The 14,008-nt window shown below is 40.1% G+C and overlaps 1 protein-coding gene across 4 annotated transcripts in view; it reads left to right on the top strand.

Moving 5' to 3' along the window:
- Positions 1–14,008, top strand: part of PLCB4 (phospholipase C beta 4) — a gene marked incomplete at its 5' end in the record, with an annotated part of 88,050 nt that overhangs the window by 27,852 nt on the left and 46,190 nt on the right. For 2 of the 4 annotated variants that reach the window (XM_084261440.1, XM_084261438.1), the window contains 8 exons: positions 2,568–2,778; positions 3,369–3,462; positions 4,000–4,079; positions 4,531–4,615; positions 7,105–7,195; positions 8,110–8,205; positions 9,677–9,777; positions 11,393–11,428. In XM_084261440.1, coding sequence (XP_084117566.1) covers positions 2,568–2,778; positions 3,369–3,462; positions 4,000–4,079; positions 4,531–4,615; positions 7,105–7,195; positions 8,110–8,205; positions 9,677–9,777; positions 11,393–11,428 — 794 coding nt within the window. The remainder of the gene's footprint in view (positions 1–2,567; positions 2,779–3,368; positions 3,463–3,999; positions 4,080–4,530; positions 4,616–7,104; positions 7,196–8,109; positions 8,206–9,676; positions 9,778–11,392; positions 11,429–14,008) is intronic. The other 2 variants (XM_084261441.1, XM_084261439.1) reach the window with 1 other exon arrangement.

The raw sequence follows: 14,008 nt of genomic DNA, 5'->3' as shown, positions 1-14,008 counted from the left end.
GAAGAGTCTCCAAGCCATTCTTGGAGTGTCTGTGTTCTGAGCTGCTATTGGTGTTGGAGCTGTCAGTGATGGAACTTAGCCACTTGGTGATCACAGGCGTTGACACCAAGGATCCCTTCCACTGCACTACCCGCACCTTTCACTTTCTCTGGGCCAGTAGTTGCGAAGACTTTGCAGTTGTTTTCCTCAGTCCATAAACTTAAGAAATTCTTCTGGATGTGTAGCTTTCAGCATTCCTTATCATACTTTAGTCCTTTTGATGAAACAGCTACAGAGGAAGAGCTTGTACTGGATATGCTACTCCAGACACTGGGTTGTGTGCTGGATCAACAGATTGCTCTTTTAATTCTGTGAAAACATGAGCTTTCCAGGAATCACCTGGGAGAGAGGGAGATATTTCTCTTGTCTAGGAGCCATTTATAAATTTTATGAGGATTTTTCACTCCCAAGCAACGTAGCTCATTTCTTCTCTACATGAAGTAGAATTTTCCAAGTATGATTTACTTGATTTTAGGCAACTCTATTCTTTTTATTGTTTTTGAAAGGTGCTCATTTGTAATTCTTCTTTGATGCCAGTGCTTTTTACATATTCTCCAAAATGAGGAAGGTGGCTGCCACCTGCTTAGGATGGGAGATGTAAAAACATGTTTTCTGCAGGTGGAAATTAGTCTAGAACTGGAAAACAATGTCCAGTAATTTGCAAAGAGGAGGATTTTGCAAGCAACCAGGCTGGAGTAAGGCAATTGTATTGGCTTACTGGTTTAGCCATTAATTGCATCTTGGCTAATTATTTAGCTTCTTTCTTTGATTTATATTTCTAACAGGTTTTAAATAAATCTAGTAAAGCTCCTGCAGGGATGAGGTGACGGAGAGTAACAGCTCTTACAGAGTTCCTCCATTCATCATACTCACTGATGCAGATTTTTATCCCAGTGCAGTCGGTAGGATAAGGGAGATGATTTCATATAACATATCGAACCTTAGCATGTAGAGACAGCAAGAGTTTATCTCAGCAGTGGCTGTTTCCTGCAGTCTTTTTCCCCTTCTTCTTAGATACAACTTTGTCATTGAGCAAAATAATTCAGCTCAGCACCTTTTCTGGCGAACTCATGTAGTTTAAGAAACAAGGCTGATGTATGATGAAGGCAGTAGGAATAAGCAACTGAGTCTTCCTCAGTTACACTTCAGTAACGGAAGGAGTAAGTAAAGCTGAAGAAGCTAATGCTGTGCAGTGTAGTAACCAGACTCTGCTCAAGAACATGACAAAACCAAATTCTTCCACTGATGTGTTTGATCACACAGAGCTCTCAAGTTGCTGAAGTCTGGGCTGTTGCACATCTAGGACAAGTGCTCAGCTGTGACCTTTCCCCACTAGATGATGCACTGAAGTGCGTATCATCTGAGGTATTTTGTGCTGCTGCTTTTTGAGTTCTCAGTGATTAGTAAAATTAAATTCTTAAAATTGAAAATCCCATTTCAACTCCTTCCCCCTCCCCCCTCCCAAAACTGAGAATCAGCTGACAGGATTGAAATAAGACATTCCAGAAGAGCTCACCTCTGGTTGACACAGAAAAATCTAAGTTCCAGTAGAAGATTTTTTCAGAAAGCTGGGAGTGAAAAGCAGGATTACTGGAGTGTAAGAGAAAAGTTATCTTTAAATAAAAATAGGACAGCTGCAACTTATGCCTTAACAAAAAACGACTTCTTATATATGACTTTAGGGAAAGCTATCTCCAAATTAGTGCCAGAAAATGATTCTCTGCTGTGTTCCTGTGAGTAATTCCTTCTTCCCTATGCCAGCTCATTTTTCTGTCTCTTGGCCACTTTAAAACTGATATGGCCATACTGATCGTTCTCCAGTTTATTTTCCTTAAACTTTATCCCTTGATTTATAATCTTCATGAAGCATATAACAGCAGAAAAAGGTGTTAGGAATACTGCCCTCTGAATGACTGTATCTCCCATGTTCATTGTAGAAAACAAGTTTCTTTTCATTACAAAGGAATAAACCTGTATTTTGAACAGTAAAGTAGGAGGTATCTTACATTTTCCTAACAAATGCAAAGGTTTTCTTGTACACGTTCACTTGTTTTTGTCAGTGGAAAATGGTCTCTGCATGTGCTGCAAGCTAATTAACAGCAATGCAGCACAGTCAGGGCAGGACTAGGTATGGAAGTACCATAGAAGACTGGTACAATGCATGCAAGCTCACAACTTATGGCTCACAGAGTCTCAGAGACCAGAACTGTTGGGAGTATTCTGAGATATCACTACTTACTTGCTGCCTGCACATCCTCTTGATGCCTTAGGTCTCCTAACAGTGAGTGCTGGACACAGGATGTTGAGCTAGGTGGGCACCTGGTTGGTTTGTTGGTTTGGGTTTTTTTGCTACATGGGAACTCAGTGGCAGATTGTGCACTAGGGACACGGTTGCTGGTCAGCTTGGAGCACTGGAAGGGGAGAAATCTATACAGACATAGCTTTTATGCCAGGGTTTCTGCTCTATGAGACAGTTTGATTCTGTAAAATTCTAGTAGTAATTTGCCTTGCTTTCTTCTTCCTTCTAGGTGTCATATCAAGTGATGGGTTTTGCAGATACTTGATGTCAGATGAAAATGCCCCAGTTTTCCTAGACCGCTTGGAATTATATCAAGAAATGGACCATCCTTTGGCTCATTATTTCATCAGTTCCTCTCACAATACATATTTAACAGGCAGGCAGTTTGGTGGGAAGTCTTCAGTGGAGATGTACAGACAAGTGCTTTTGGCTGGATGCAGGTTGGAAGAAGGGGATAGCAGCCTTTAATATTTGTGAATGGAATACTTTTCATTGTGGTGATATATTGCATAGTTGAACGTATAAATTGATTACTGTGGTGAATGGAAACATATATACACTTTTTCTCATGTAAGATGTTGAAAGGCAGTGGAAATGTAGAAGTTGATATCGAGAGCGTTTGTGAGAAAGATAACAGAAGTTTGATCTCAAAATGACAGCTAAAGAATTTCAGGGGGCTTTCTGCTTTGTAATTAAGATGTTTATGTGTAAATGAGAATCAGTTTATGATTTCCTGCCTGATTTCTTGATATACTGGAATGTGTCACAGTTGTCTGAGTAAGAGCAGAGTGTTAGAGTGCTAAAAATATTATTGTTCAGGTGTAAATATATTGACCCACACGTAGTATGTTTAAATAACCCAAATTATAAAGGCAGACTGAAATTGCCCTTGTGCAGCTTAAAAGGAATTGTGCAATGCCCCAAACAGCTTTGTAACTTACTGCTCTGAGCATCGCTGCTCAGAACGTGTCCCAGGTAGCCTGTTAGTGAAACACTAAGGAAGCTGACAATGTTTTTCTTGGGTCTTTAGGTGTGTTGAGCTCGACTGTTGGGATGGCAAAGGGGAAGACCAAGAACCGATAATAACGCATGGAAAAGCAATGTGTACAGATATTCTTTTCAAGGTAAGAAGCAATGTGCACAGGTATGTTCTTCAAGAAAGCACTGTGTACAGGTATTCTTTTCTACACCTGGCAGTAAGCCCCAGTAGAGCCCCTGGACAAGAATTCATGCAGGGCACCCTTCCCTCCTCAGCACTCAGACAGTGCTCCCTTGTGACAGACTGACAGACACATCAGCAGGGTTTCTTGCCCTGTTCCTTAGGGCTTATTTCTGACTCACGTCATACGCCCCTGTGTTCACAGAAGCTTCAGGGCTTGTTGCTTTTGCCCTGTATTTTCACATACTGCAGCAATTTGCAAAATAAATATCTTCTCTATTGTATGAGAATTTCCTTAGCTATGGAAACAGCCTTGAAGGTGCAGGAGTTATTGTGGGAGTAGAAATCCTTCCCGGAAATAGCAGATGGGAGCAGATCCAGGGGTAGCACTGGCATTTGACACTCAGCTCTGTTTGTCAGGGTGGGGTGGAGAACAAAAAATTCTCTTTCAGGGTTGTAATTTGATCTGTTTTAATTTGAATCCTGTTATTGAATTTTAAAGGATGTAATTCAAGCCATTAAGGAAACAGCATTTGTTACATCAGAGTATCCTGTCATTCTTTCATTTGAAAATCACTGCAGGTATATAATGCCTTTTTTTTTCCTTTTTGATGATGGCAATGCAATATGTGAGAGAGATGATACAGCTCAAAAATACTGTAATTTGAGTGCACTTGAGAACTGTGTAGGGGTATGCAGGTATCCTAAATGTCACTTGGAAAAGACTGTGCTTAAAAATACTGGCATTAAGCTAGATAAAAATTGACTAGTATATTAAACTGTGGCAAATCTGTGAAATATATTTGAATGTTCCATTAGTTGTGTGTGATTCAATGAATCTACATTTCTGGTTATTAAATTCATCTATGCAAGATAATAGACTTTTATTGACAGTTTAATTACAATAAAGTAATACTCAGTTGAGAGAAAGTGGGCAGTACGTAATTTGGGATGTCTACATTGCTTACTCTGCTGAGTAATAGTGATTTCTTTCTTGATATTTAAAAAAATTAACCAACATAATCTTTTCCAGCAAATACCAACAGTACAAGATGTCAAAATACTGTGAAGATCTGTTTGGAGATCTACTGTTGAAACAGCCTCTAGAAACACATCCAGTATGTTCCGTTCTGCTGGTCTTTTGAATTTTTCATCTATTAGCTGTATTTAATAGAGATGATAAACTGGGATCTTATCACCTATAGTGCTGTTCACTGCTAGTCCTGTGCTTTCAAAAATAACTGCTGATTTTTTTCTTGGTTGCCTACTCTTTTTGGTCCTTATCTGATTTGTTTAATCTTTTCTGTACAGGGCTCTGGTGAGCAGCCTGGGGAAAATCCATCCCCTTGATGTGTGACGTAATATCAGCACCTACATAAAATATACCACACACACTGTATTTGCAGGTCAAACATAACTCTGAAATTGCCAGTCACTGTTGAAAACCAATTGATTATAAATTGCATGGTCTCAGCTGAGGAAACCTGTTCTTTCAGCTGCACTTTGCATGCTTCATGCTCCAGATCAGGTCCTGCAGCATAGGTGTCCCCCACTACTGCATTAAGAATTAAATGAAGCACAAAGAGTTCCCTACAGTCTCATTTAGACTATCAAGTGCACTGTAATCTGCATGCACTTCACTCTCCTGCATGGCAGGAGATAACAGACACTCCTTCACAAACACAATATTTGGGAAATGAATAGCTTGTTACCTGGTGCTTGCAGCTATTCCTCCAGCCCTGCCTTACTTTCCTGAGCAACATGCTCCCCATCTGCCCACAGACACCCCAAAACCACAGCACAGTGGGCTCTGCCTTACCTTTCAGCTGCTGTCTTGTGACTGTGACAAAGGGGACTCTTGGCATTGCCACCTCTAGAGCTGCCCTGTTCTTGGCTTCCTTTGCATGTTGCGGGGACAGCCACACACAAGACTTAGTGAATATCAGGTTGTTGCCCTGCAAAGCTCATCCCAGAGAACTGAACCTGTAGTGTATATAGGGCCTTGCCACATTGCTCACAAACAGCAGATTCCAGCAGCTTCCAGGGATGCCTAGAATAGAGCTGGCCAGAGGCCACCATGCTCCTGCCTCAGGGCCCAGTATTTAGCCTCAGCTATCTGTGTTCACAGCACTGCTGAGCTTTCAGCATTTTATGGCCATTCCTCCTCGTGGGTTAACTCCATTTCCAGCTATTCACAAAGCAAATGTTGAGGAGATGGCAGTTAGGAGCCCACAACGTGTATTTTATGAGCGTTTGGTTTCTGGCACCTTGACTGACTGAGGAGGGCAGACTTGAGTGAGACATGGCATTGGAGGAAGCAGATCTGGTTCTAAGTAAAAAATATTTGTCCAAGTTGGAATCCAGCTATGGCCTGTGCTTGGGAGATGCAGACTGGCATCCTGGAAGCTTGGGGATACATGAGCTCTGCGGCACTGACATCTAGTGGAATTGCATCCCAAGCGCTCTCAGAAACAACGTGTGTTCAGTCCACATGCTGAAGCTCCCATGGCTGAGCTAGCCTGGTGGCTGTGAATCACACAGAATCACAGAATTGTAGGGGTTGGAAAGGACCTCCTGCAAGGAGGCTTGCACCCATTGTTGTGGGGTTGAATTGAGTTGGTTTCTTTCACTGGGTTGTTTTTTTTGTTGTCTCTGCTGCTTTAATTTGTTTCCAAGCTGTGGTGTTTTGTTCTTTTGTTTCTTCAACCTGAATGTGGCTTCTGCGTAGCTCAGAGTTGGACTTAAGGATAAAACTATCTGAATATTTCTTAGAATTTTTACTAGCCCTGTAAATGTCGTCTTCTCCTATATCACTTACGATTCACTGGAAGCCAGGATCCATTATAGCAGCAACTCCCTGCATGATACTCTTAGCAAGCCTGAGGTGGAGTGCTAATTATCGTTTCCAAATCTCTGTTTCTTAAACTTAGTGATGTGACAGGACTTAAATCAGAGTTTTTTACACTTTTTATAAATAATATTTATTCTCCTTTCCCAAATTGGAGACAACCCTTTGAGTAGTACTGCCTTGTGTATATGAGACTTGCCATTTGCTTTTCACAAATACTGAAGATGGGACCCTATAGTTCTGCTGCCAAAAATCATCCTCATTACCTAGCTGAGGACTGGGTAGTGTTCTGCTCACTAGTGCCAGCCCATTTCTAGTCTGTAAGGATATCTGGGCTGCCTCACTTGCCTTATTAGACATGAAATGATAATGGGATAAACTGTGACTCAGACTGTGTGTGAACCACAGGGAGAAAGTAGGAAGTCCTCTAATGAAGAGCAGCAGGTCACATCCATGCCCACTGCTAGGCAGGAGAGAGGGGGAGATGTTTTGACCAGTGCAGCTGAGGATGGTGTAGGCTGGGGACCAGCGTGCTGGCTTCGGCCAGCAATGTTTACCTAAGAATAGCTTTCCCGTGGGATAGGGAGGAAGCAGAGGAGCCAATATAACTGCAGTCACTCTACCTCTCAGGGTTGTGCCTGCGGTGGCACTGCTTGTTCACTGCCCCTTACCGTATCTGTCCTAAAGTCAAAAACCCAAATAGGGATGCAAAGAGGCCAAATCACTTTTATTAAGCCTTTCCTTTAAACTCTTTTACAGCTTGATCCAGGTAAAGCCTTACCTTCTCCTAATGACCTCAGAAGAAAGATTCTCATAAAGAATAAAAGGCTGAAACCTGAAGTAGAAAAAAGTAAGTAAAGCTTGTCAAGTATTAAATAAAAGTCTCCATTGCTACCAATAGGCTTTCTAACTAAAGTATGCAAATTGCCTGTATGTTAGCATTGGAAGAATGTGAATTATATGGAAATGATGCTTTGTTTGCCCTTGTGTTTAGTATGAATGCCAGAGTCTAGGCCTTGATATCAGCGTAGAGCATAGCCATGGATAGACCTAGAAATGTAATCCTGGGACTTTTATCTGATTGCTGTTTGAGCTAAAATATAACACAGATAGAATCTCTTGTAAATTCTGCCTATGCTGGTGTGTTTGCATTGCTCTGTTTTTCCAGGATAAGCATAAAATAAAATGGAATTTCAAATGGCTTTTCTTGCTATTATTGCTAGTCCTGATATTTATCTTCTTTCAGTAATAATAATGTCGCTGTATTAGTTTCTAGTATGGCTGTAGTGATAAGCCCTGGTCCTTCTCCATTCAAAGATAAGCATACAGACCTTCCACTGACTTGAGTCATACGTGATTGTGTTCATACTGTCCAACAGAAATGCACGTGGGAAGTCAATTGAAAATCCAAGCACTTTGCCTCCATTTGCATAGATCAGGCACCAAAGAGCGAGCTGTCTGTTCTTTGAAGAAGCAATACACTTGCTCCAAAGACCTTTTAGATCTCTCAAAATATTTTTGTTAACTCATTGAGCTTTGGATACAGCCCTCACTGACCACTTTTCAGGTCTAACAATGGTTTATATCTAACGATGCTCTTACTCTGTAAAATTTTACTGCCAACTGAAGACTTAATCTTAGAGAGCCCATTAAATAAAAGTAGCTCTTGGGATTAGAGAATCAATTATGATTGTTTTCATGTATTTCTTTGTGCCTAGAAACTGTTCGTGTCATGACTAATTTATTTTTTTTTCTTATTAACAGAACAGCTTGATGCTCTGAAAAAGATGATGGAGGCTGGGGAAACTGCTGCTCCTGTAAATATCCTAGAGGATGATAATGAAGAAGAAATAGAAAGTGGTGAGGATTTCATAGGGAAGTGCTCTCAAACATTGCCTGTGGTAAATCAGTAGACCATCATGAGCAGCTAGTATGCATGTTACCCACATGTCCATGATCTCTGCTCAGTGCAGGACCATTTATACAGACTGCCAGCCTTACCATCTTATCTCAGAAACATATCACAGCTCCTCCTGGCTCTGTGGTGGACTGTGGTAGGAATGTGAGCTCTGTTGATGGTACTAGTGGTAATTTTTAACTTTCACTTACTTGGTTGCCGCTCCTTTATGATTTAACAGTCACATTTTTCACTGTATGTATATGTGTGTATGTGAGAGACTGGGAAGCTGTGATCTTTGCTTTGAAAACAGATTTTGTCACTATTTTAATACTTATGTCAGCATTAGATTGGATTATTGCATTATAAGTATAAAAAGAGGGATAGAATTTGTCTTGCCAAATTTCAGGTATCTTCAGTGTAAACATTTTAATGCTGAGCCAGTGATGTGGAATGTGTTTATGGCCAACAGAGAAAAATAGACATATCTCGGGTGTGATTCACCTTGTCTGTTTTAAATGTCCACCATCAGAAGAGCTAAAACATTCATTGTCTGCAAGTGTTTGTACCAAGGTACTGGCCTGTGACCCCTGTCAACCTGAACATTCCAGCTTTGGCGTACTCCTTGGTTGTCTTGATTTTTTTCTTTAGCACAAAGCCACCGTTGTTGCAGTCAGTAGAAACCCTTGTGAAAGAGCTTTTTTTGTGATCCAAATCTGGTACCTGTCCTTGCAGTGCTAAAAAAGACTGAAGTGCAATAGTTTTTTGGAGAGGCCTCAGTATCTTTCTCCAGGTGATCAAGGAACACGGAAGAGATTCTGTTGGTTTGCAGACTGATTTCCATTGAATGCTAATTTCTAATAGTGCTTTTGTGCTGCCTTGTGCACTAGAGACTACCAAGAGGTTCCAATAAGTATTTTCTAAAACTATTGTTTAATTCTATATGAACAACATGATCAATAATTTTGTGTTTCTAAGAGAACTTTTTAGATTCTTGGAGTATGCTTGGTTCTAACAAAAAGTCACCTTAAAAGCAAAGGAAAATGATTCCCTGTAATAGGGAGCACTCTAAGGAGACTCTACGTGAGACACCAGCAACTTCTTTCTTATATCTTTATTTAAATCTCTCTCTCTTCTTGTTATTTGCCCAAGCCTGATGTGGGTTTTTTATACTTTTACTACTTTTATATGCAAAAAAAGTACAAAAGGGTATTCAGTGTATTCAAAAACACACTAACTAAAAGTTTTCTCATTAAGCATTTCAAAGCTGTAAGAATCTCATACCATAGCTGTAATTTACTACTAATGCTTGAAAATCTAAACCCCTGGATTTTATGTCCTTTTTTAAAAATGCCACAACCAAAAATGTCTCTCAAAACCAGTGGTTGCTTTGGGGTTTTTTTTTGCACTGATCCTCCTTTCTTTTCTGTGCAGCTGACCAGGAAGAGGAAGCTCATCCAGAGTACAAATTTGGAAGTGACCTTACTGTAGATGATTACAGCCAAAAAGAAGCTGTTGCCATCAGTGTCAAAAAGGTGGGATTGATTCTTATAGATAATTTCTTAGGAAGATTTCCATGGATGTGGGTGTAAAAGCATCATGTTTTGTGGAAGTACCAGAGCACACAGTGTTGGAAGAGTCAAACATGAGATCTTCACCAGATTCCTAAACTTTAGGTTCAGAAGAAGACAAAATTTTGTAGCCATAAATACTCTCTGCTTTTTCAGGTAGAATATTCACTGAGAAAACAGAATCGATGTGCAGGGAAACAATATACAAGAAGTGGAGGATTTGATCAAAAACGTTAAAGGCGTCAAGTAATTTCCAGTTCCTACCTCTGGTATTTTACTTTGCATCTCAGTTGCAGAGCCCTAATATGAGGTGGAATATCAGCTTCCTCGCTCAGCAATGTTTTTTGCAAGGTTGCATACTGTGTCTTTGTTGTAGGGATTCCCTGGGTCATTTTTTACTGTTAACTCTTAGGGTAGTTTCTCCCTTCCACCTGCAGCAATGAAGGCGAAATGGGGTGATCATGCTGCAGTGGGGTGGGGTGGCAGTGGAGCTATACCAGGGAGCCAACTGGTAGGCAGGGTAAAAGTCCCCTTTATTCCACTCATACCCAATTTAGTGCAGTTTGACTGCACTAAATCTGCTCTCAGTAACTTGAATATTACTTGACAGTATTTTGATACAGAGTATTGGAATTCAAAACTAGGGCTGCTCTTGGTCACTACTTCTCTCCTGCCTGGCTACCTTGGATCTTACTCCAAGTAGAAGCATAGGTATAGAAAAACCTTTCCTCGCACAGATTGCCCTTGGCAGTATGTTTCTGGCTACTGTGTCACTGAGACATCAGGCCTGCCTTCTTGGAATCTTTTCACGTCAACATCTTTGCTTCTTCAGGACTTTTATTAATCCTCCCAATGTAGTGTTTAACTTCTTTGCTTGAGGGCTGGTTCCACTTACTAAATCAGCTGGTCCTTAACTACCCAAGTGTTTTGGGGTTTGGTTTGGTGGGGTTTTTTTCAGATTAGTCACTCATCTTCAGCATAAGCACTTGGGTAACTTCTCTGCTTCTTTGCTGATCAGGGCTCGATCCTTATTCTTTAGGAATGTGCGTTCAGTGTCAAGTCAACATTTCTCTGTCCAAGTTTCTCAGTAGTGGCAGCTTGTAATTGAAGACAGACAGCAGACTGTCCCACTGCAAATAACATATTGAGATAGGCCTTTTCCAAACTTGGACATTTAAAGCACGGTTTATAACAGTCTTAACCCTCAAGTTTTCAGAGCCTGGACAGTTTGCATATCCAGATCAGGTGATCTTTTATGTCATCTGGGTGTGTCATTCTTTCATTCTTCTCTGAAACTTCCTGTCTCCTGCATCTAGTGATGGCACTGGCTTGGGATTAACTGTTTGGCATACTCAGTCCTATTGCCATTGCTAGCAGCTGTTGAATTTCATACCTTGTGTACCCAGATTTGAAAGAAAATGCAAATATTTGCAAATATATGGGACAGCTAAGCTGCACAGGAAGGTGGAAAAGGGTATTTTTGCTAAATGCATTAACTTTTTGAGGATTTTTTTTTCTTACTGTGAGTGTTTCCTATTGCTTTTTCTTTGGGTAATGTATATATATTTTTTTCCCTTAGGCTGTTGAAGATTCTGAGCAAGAAAACAATAAAAAGGTGACACATAGGATGTTGCGTAGTTTGTTTTATTGCTTTATATATAACATACATATTACTTACCATGCATTCTTAGTGGTTTAACAATTTTATGTATAGGTTCACCGCACCTACAGAGCATTTTTGGGAGTGACTACCTCCTTTCCTGCTCTACGTTTTCCTCTGCTGTCCTTTTATTATGGGGTTAGGGCTGTCAGAGAATTTGGGGACAGATAGGAGTGCCTCTTAGAAATGTCTGATCTCAGGCTCAAATGTGAGGCACTGGGAAAGAGCAGTTCTTTGAATAGTGTTCAGATGTATCATCCCTGCTTCCTTTTTTATTTTTATTTTTTTCTCTTCCCTTACCCTGACTGCACTTTGTTTTCCTCTCTTTTTCCTCCTTTTGCTTTCCCTTGGGACTTCTGCATTTATCTTCTCCCAGGAATCCCTTCTGTAAGACTCTTCCCACCTCCTCCCACTCTTCTCCTTCTTTCTCTTCTCTCATTAAAGCTGCTCCTATTCCTTACCACACTTTTTTTCAGTCTATGTTGCTTTCTAAGTGGGTTCTGCTTCTTTTCTTGATGGGTGGGGAAACTGTAAATAATCTAGTGAGATGACCTCCCCACTTTGTTTTCTCTAGCCACTGAAAGGGTCATGTGCGGTTGTAACCGTTCCTTTGTTTCCCTAGGCTTTAAGAAACATTCCATCCTTACCCCTTTCTAATTCATAGTTTTAAATTTGTGAACACTGCAAAGACTATAGTCCATTTACTGTAAAAAATATGGATCTGTAAGATAAAATCAGTGATCACAGAATCACAGAACATTAGGAGTTGGAAGGTACCTCGAAAGATCATCTAGTCCAACCCCCCTGCAGAGAGCAGGATCACCTAGACCAAGTCACACCATGTGTAGATTGTTTTAGAACATTGTCTTAGAGCAAGTGTGTCATGATGCAGTCCTACAGCTATAGTCTGAAGGGTACTATTGCCTTGGAACAAAGACATGCATAATCCCCTCTACCTTCCTTTTCACTGCGATTCATTAGTAATATTCTATTAGCAAGTCTGAGCATTCTGCAGGAAGTGGCACATTGAAGAAGCCTGGATAATATAGGTGGGTTCTTCCTGAATCATTTGCCTTCCAAAAATGAAGCACAGAAAATGACTAGTTCATCTGAAGAAATTTGGCCTTAGTTCGATCTAAACTCTATTAACAAATATTGACCTTTTAACAAAAAAAATGCCTGTATTCTGCTAATAAAGGGATGTACCACTTGGCATATTTAGGGAACAGATCTGTGAACCCTTGCTGGGCATATGTGGGTTCCTGAAAAGCAGTTAGGTTGAGCCCTGGTGATAAGCATCAAACTTTCACGGGCTAGTGGAGGTGTCCTTCCACATAAAAAACACCTAATGCAGCCGGACTGCTCATAACTCAACTATTCAGTCTGAAAATGACATTCCTTGTGCCTAAGACCCATCTTATCACATTAAGGCATACATTGTTTCACTTCACATGGAATTAATTTTTTTAAATGTGTCTGCAGTATATGACAGATAGAGGTACATGCACATAATACTGGTGGATAGTTTCACATTTTCTTTCCTCTCACAACTCCTAAGTAAATAAGTTGCAGTAGCATAGGTACCACATACTACATTTGTCTTCCATGCTTTAATGCTGTTAGACATGCTGAGACTTACTGACCAACAAAGGACTTTGCAGTGCTTCCTGTTGCCTTGATACAAAAATACAGGACTTTCTGGCAAACATGGGTTGCATTCTGAAAATAAAAAGTGTACTGTAAGAATTTTGGAACATACTTAGTGCTTCCTTGCAGAAGTTCACTGTCAGCCTACAGTAGGTTAGGTTTTTTGGTAACTGGGTCACTGATAGGAGAACAAACAAAAATGTTTGTAGGGAAAATGCTGTGAACAGTAAATCTTGTGGAGTTTGCTTAGATTGACAGAGATCTTTCTATTTCTTTCAGTGAAAAGAGTATGTTTCAAACTAGTTTAGGGGAAAGGAAGAAGTTGGGCAGGTTGATCCACATGAGAAGTGCTTCTGTTGTTGGTTTCTAGCAGATGAGATACTCGTAGAAAACCTTTGAAGTTGGGATGTAAACATAGTGCATCTTTATGTGAATGATGGATTCAGATTGATAACATTAAAAGTCCAAGAACATATGAGCTTGGTACTGTTGTTCTTGCTGGTCATGTGAAATGAAGGTTGTAATCCCTATAATTTGCTCTGCTTTTATTAGTGAAGTTTAACAGTTGAACCTGTTTGTGTTTTAATGTTGAGACAGGCAGGCTTTACCCCAGCACAGTTGTTATGAGAAAATGTATATTAAATCACAATTCTTAGGTATTAATTTGACAAGGATAAATCACTATTTCCCACCATTGTTAAGTCTGTTGAAATATTTATCTTTTACCCCAAAGTTATCCTACTAACATCATGTAATATTTACCCTTTCTATCATCAGTCCTCTTGCATGCATCCTGTGACATTGAGAGTGTTTGGTGCATATATCAGTAAGAAATCTTAATTTGTGACATTAAAATTTCCACTTTTCCTGTATTAATTTGCACTTTCT

This window comes from Gallinula chloropus (genome assembly GCF_964237585.1).
Source record: "Gallinula chloropus genome assembly, chromosome: 3".
NCBI lineage: Eukaryota > Metazoa > Chordata > Aves > Gruiformes > Rallidae > Gallinula > Gallinula chloropus.
Note: the sequence above shows the minus strand (reverse complement) of the source record. Positions and strands in the feature narration are given on the sequence as shown.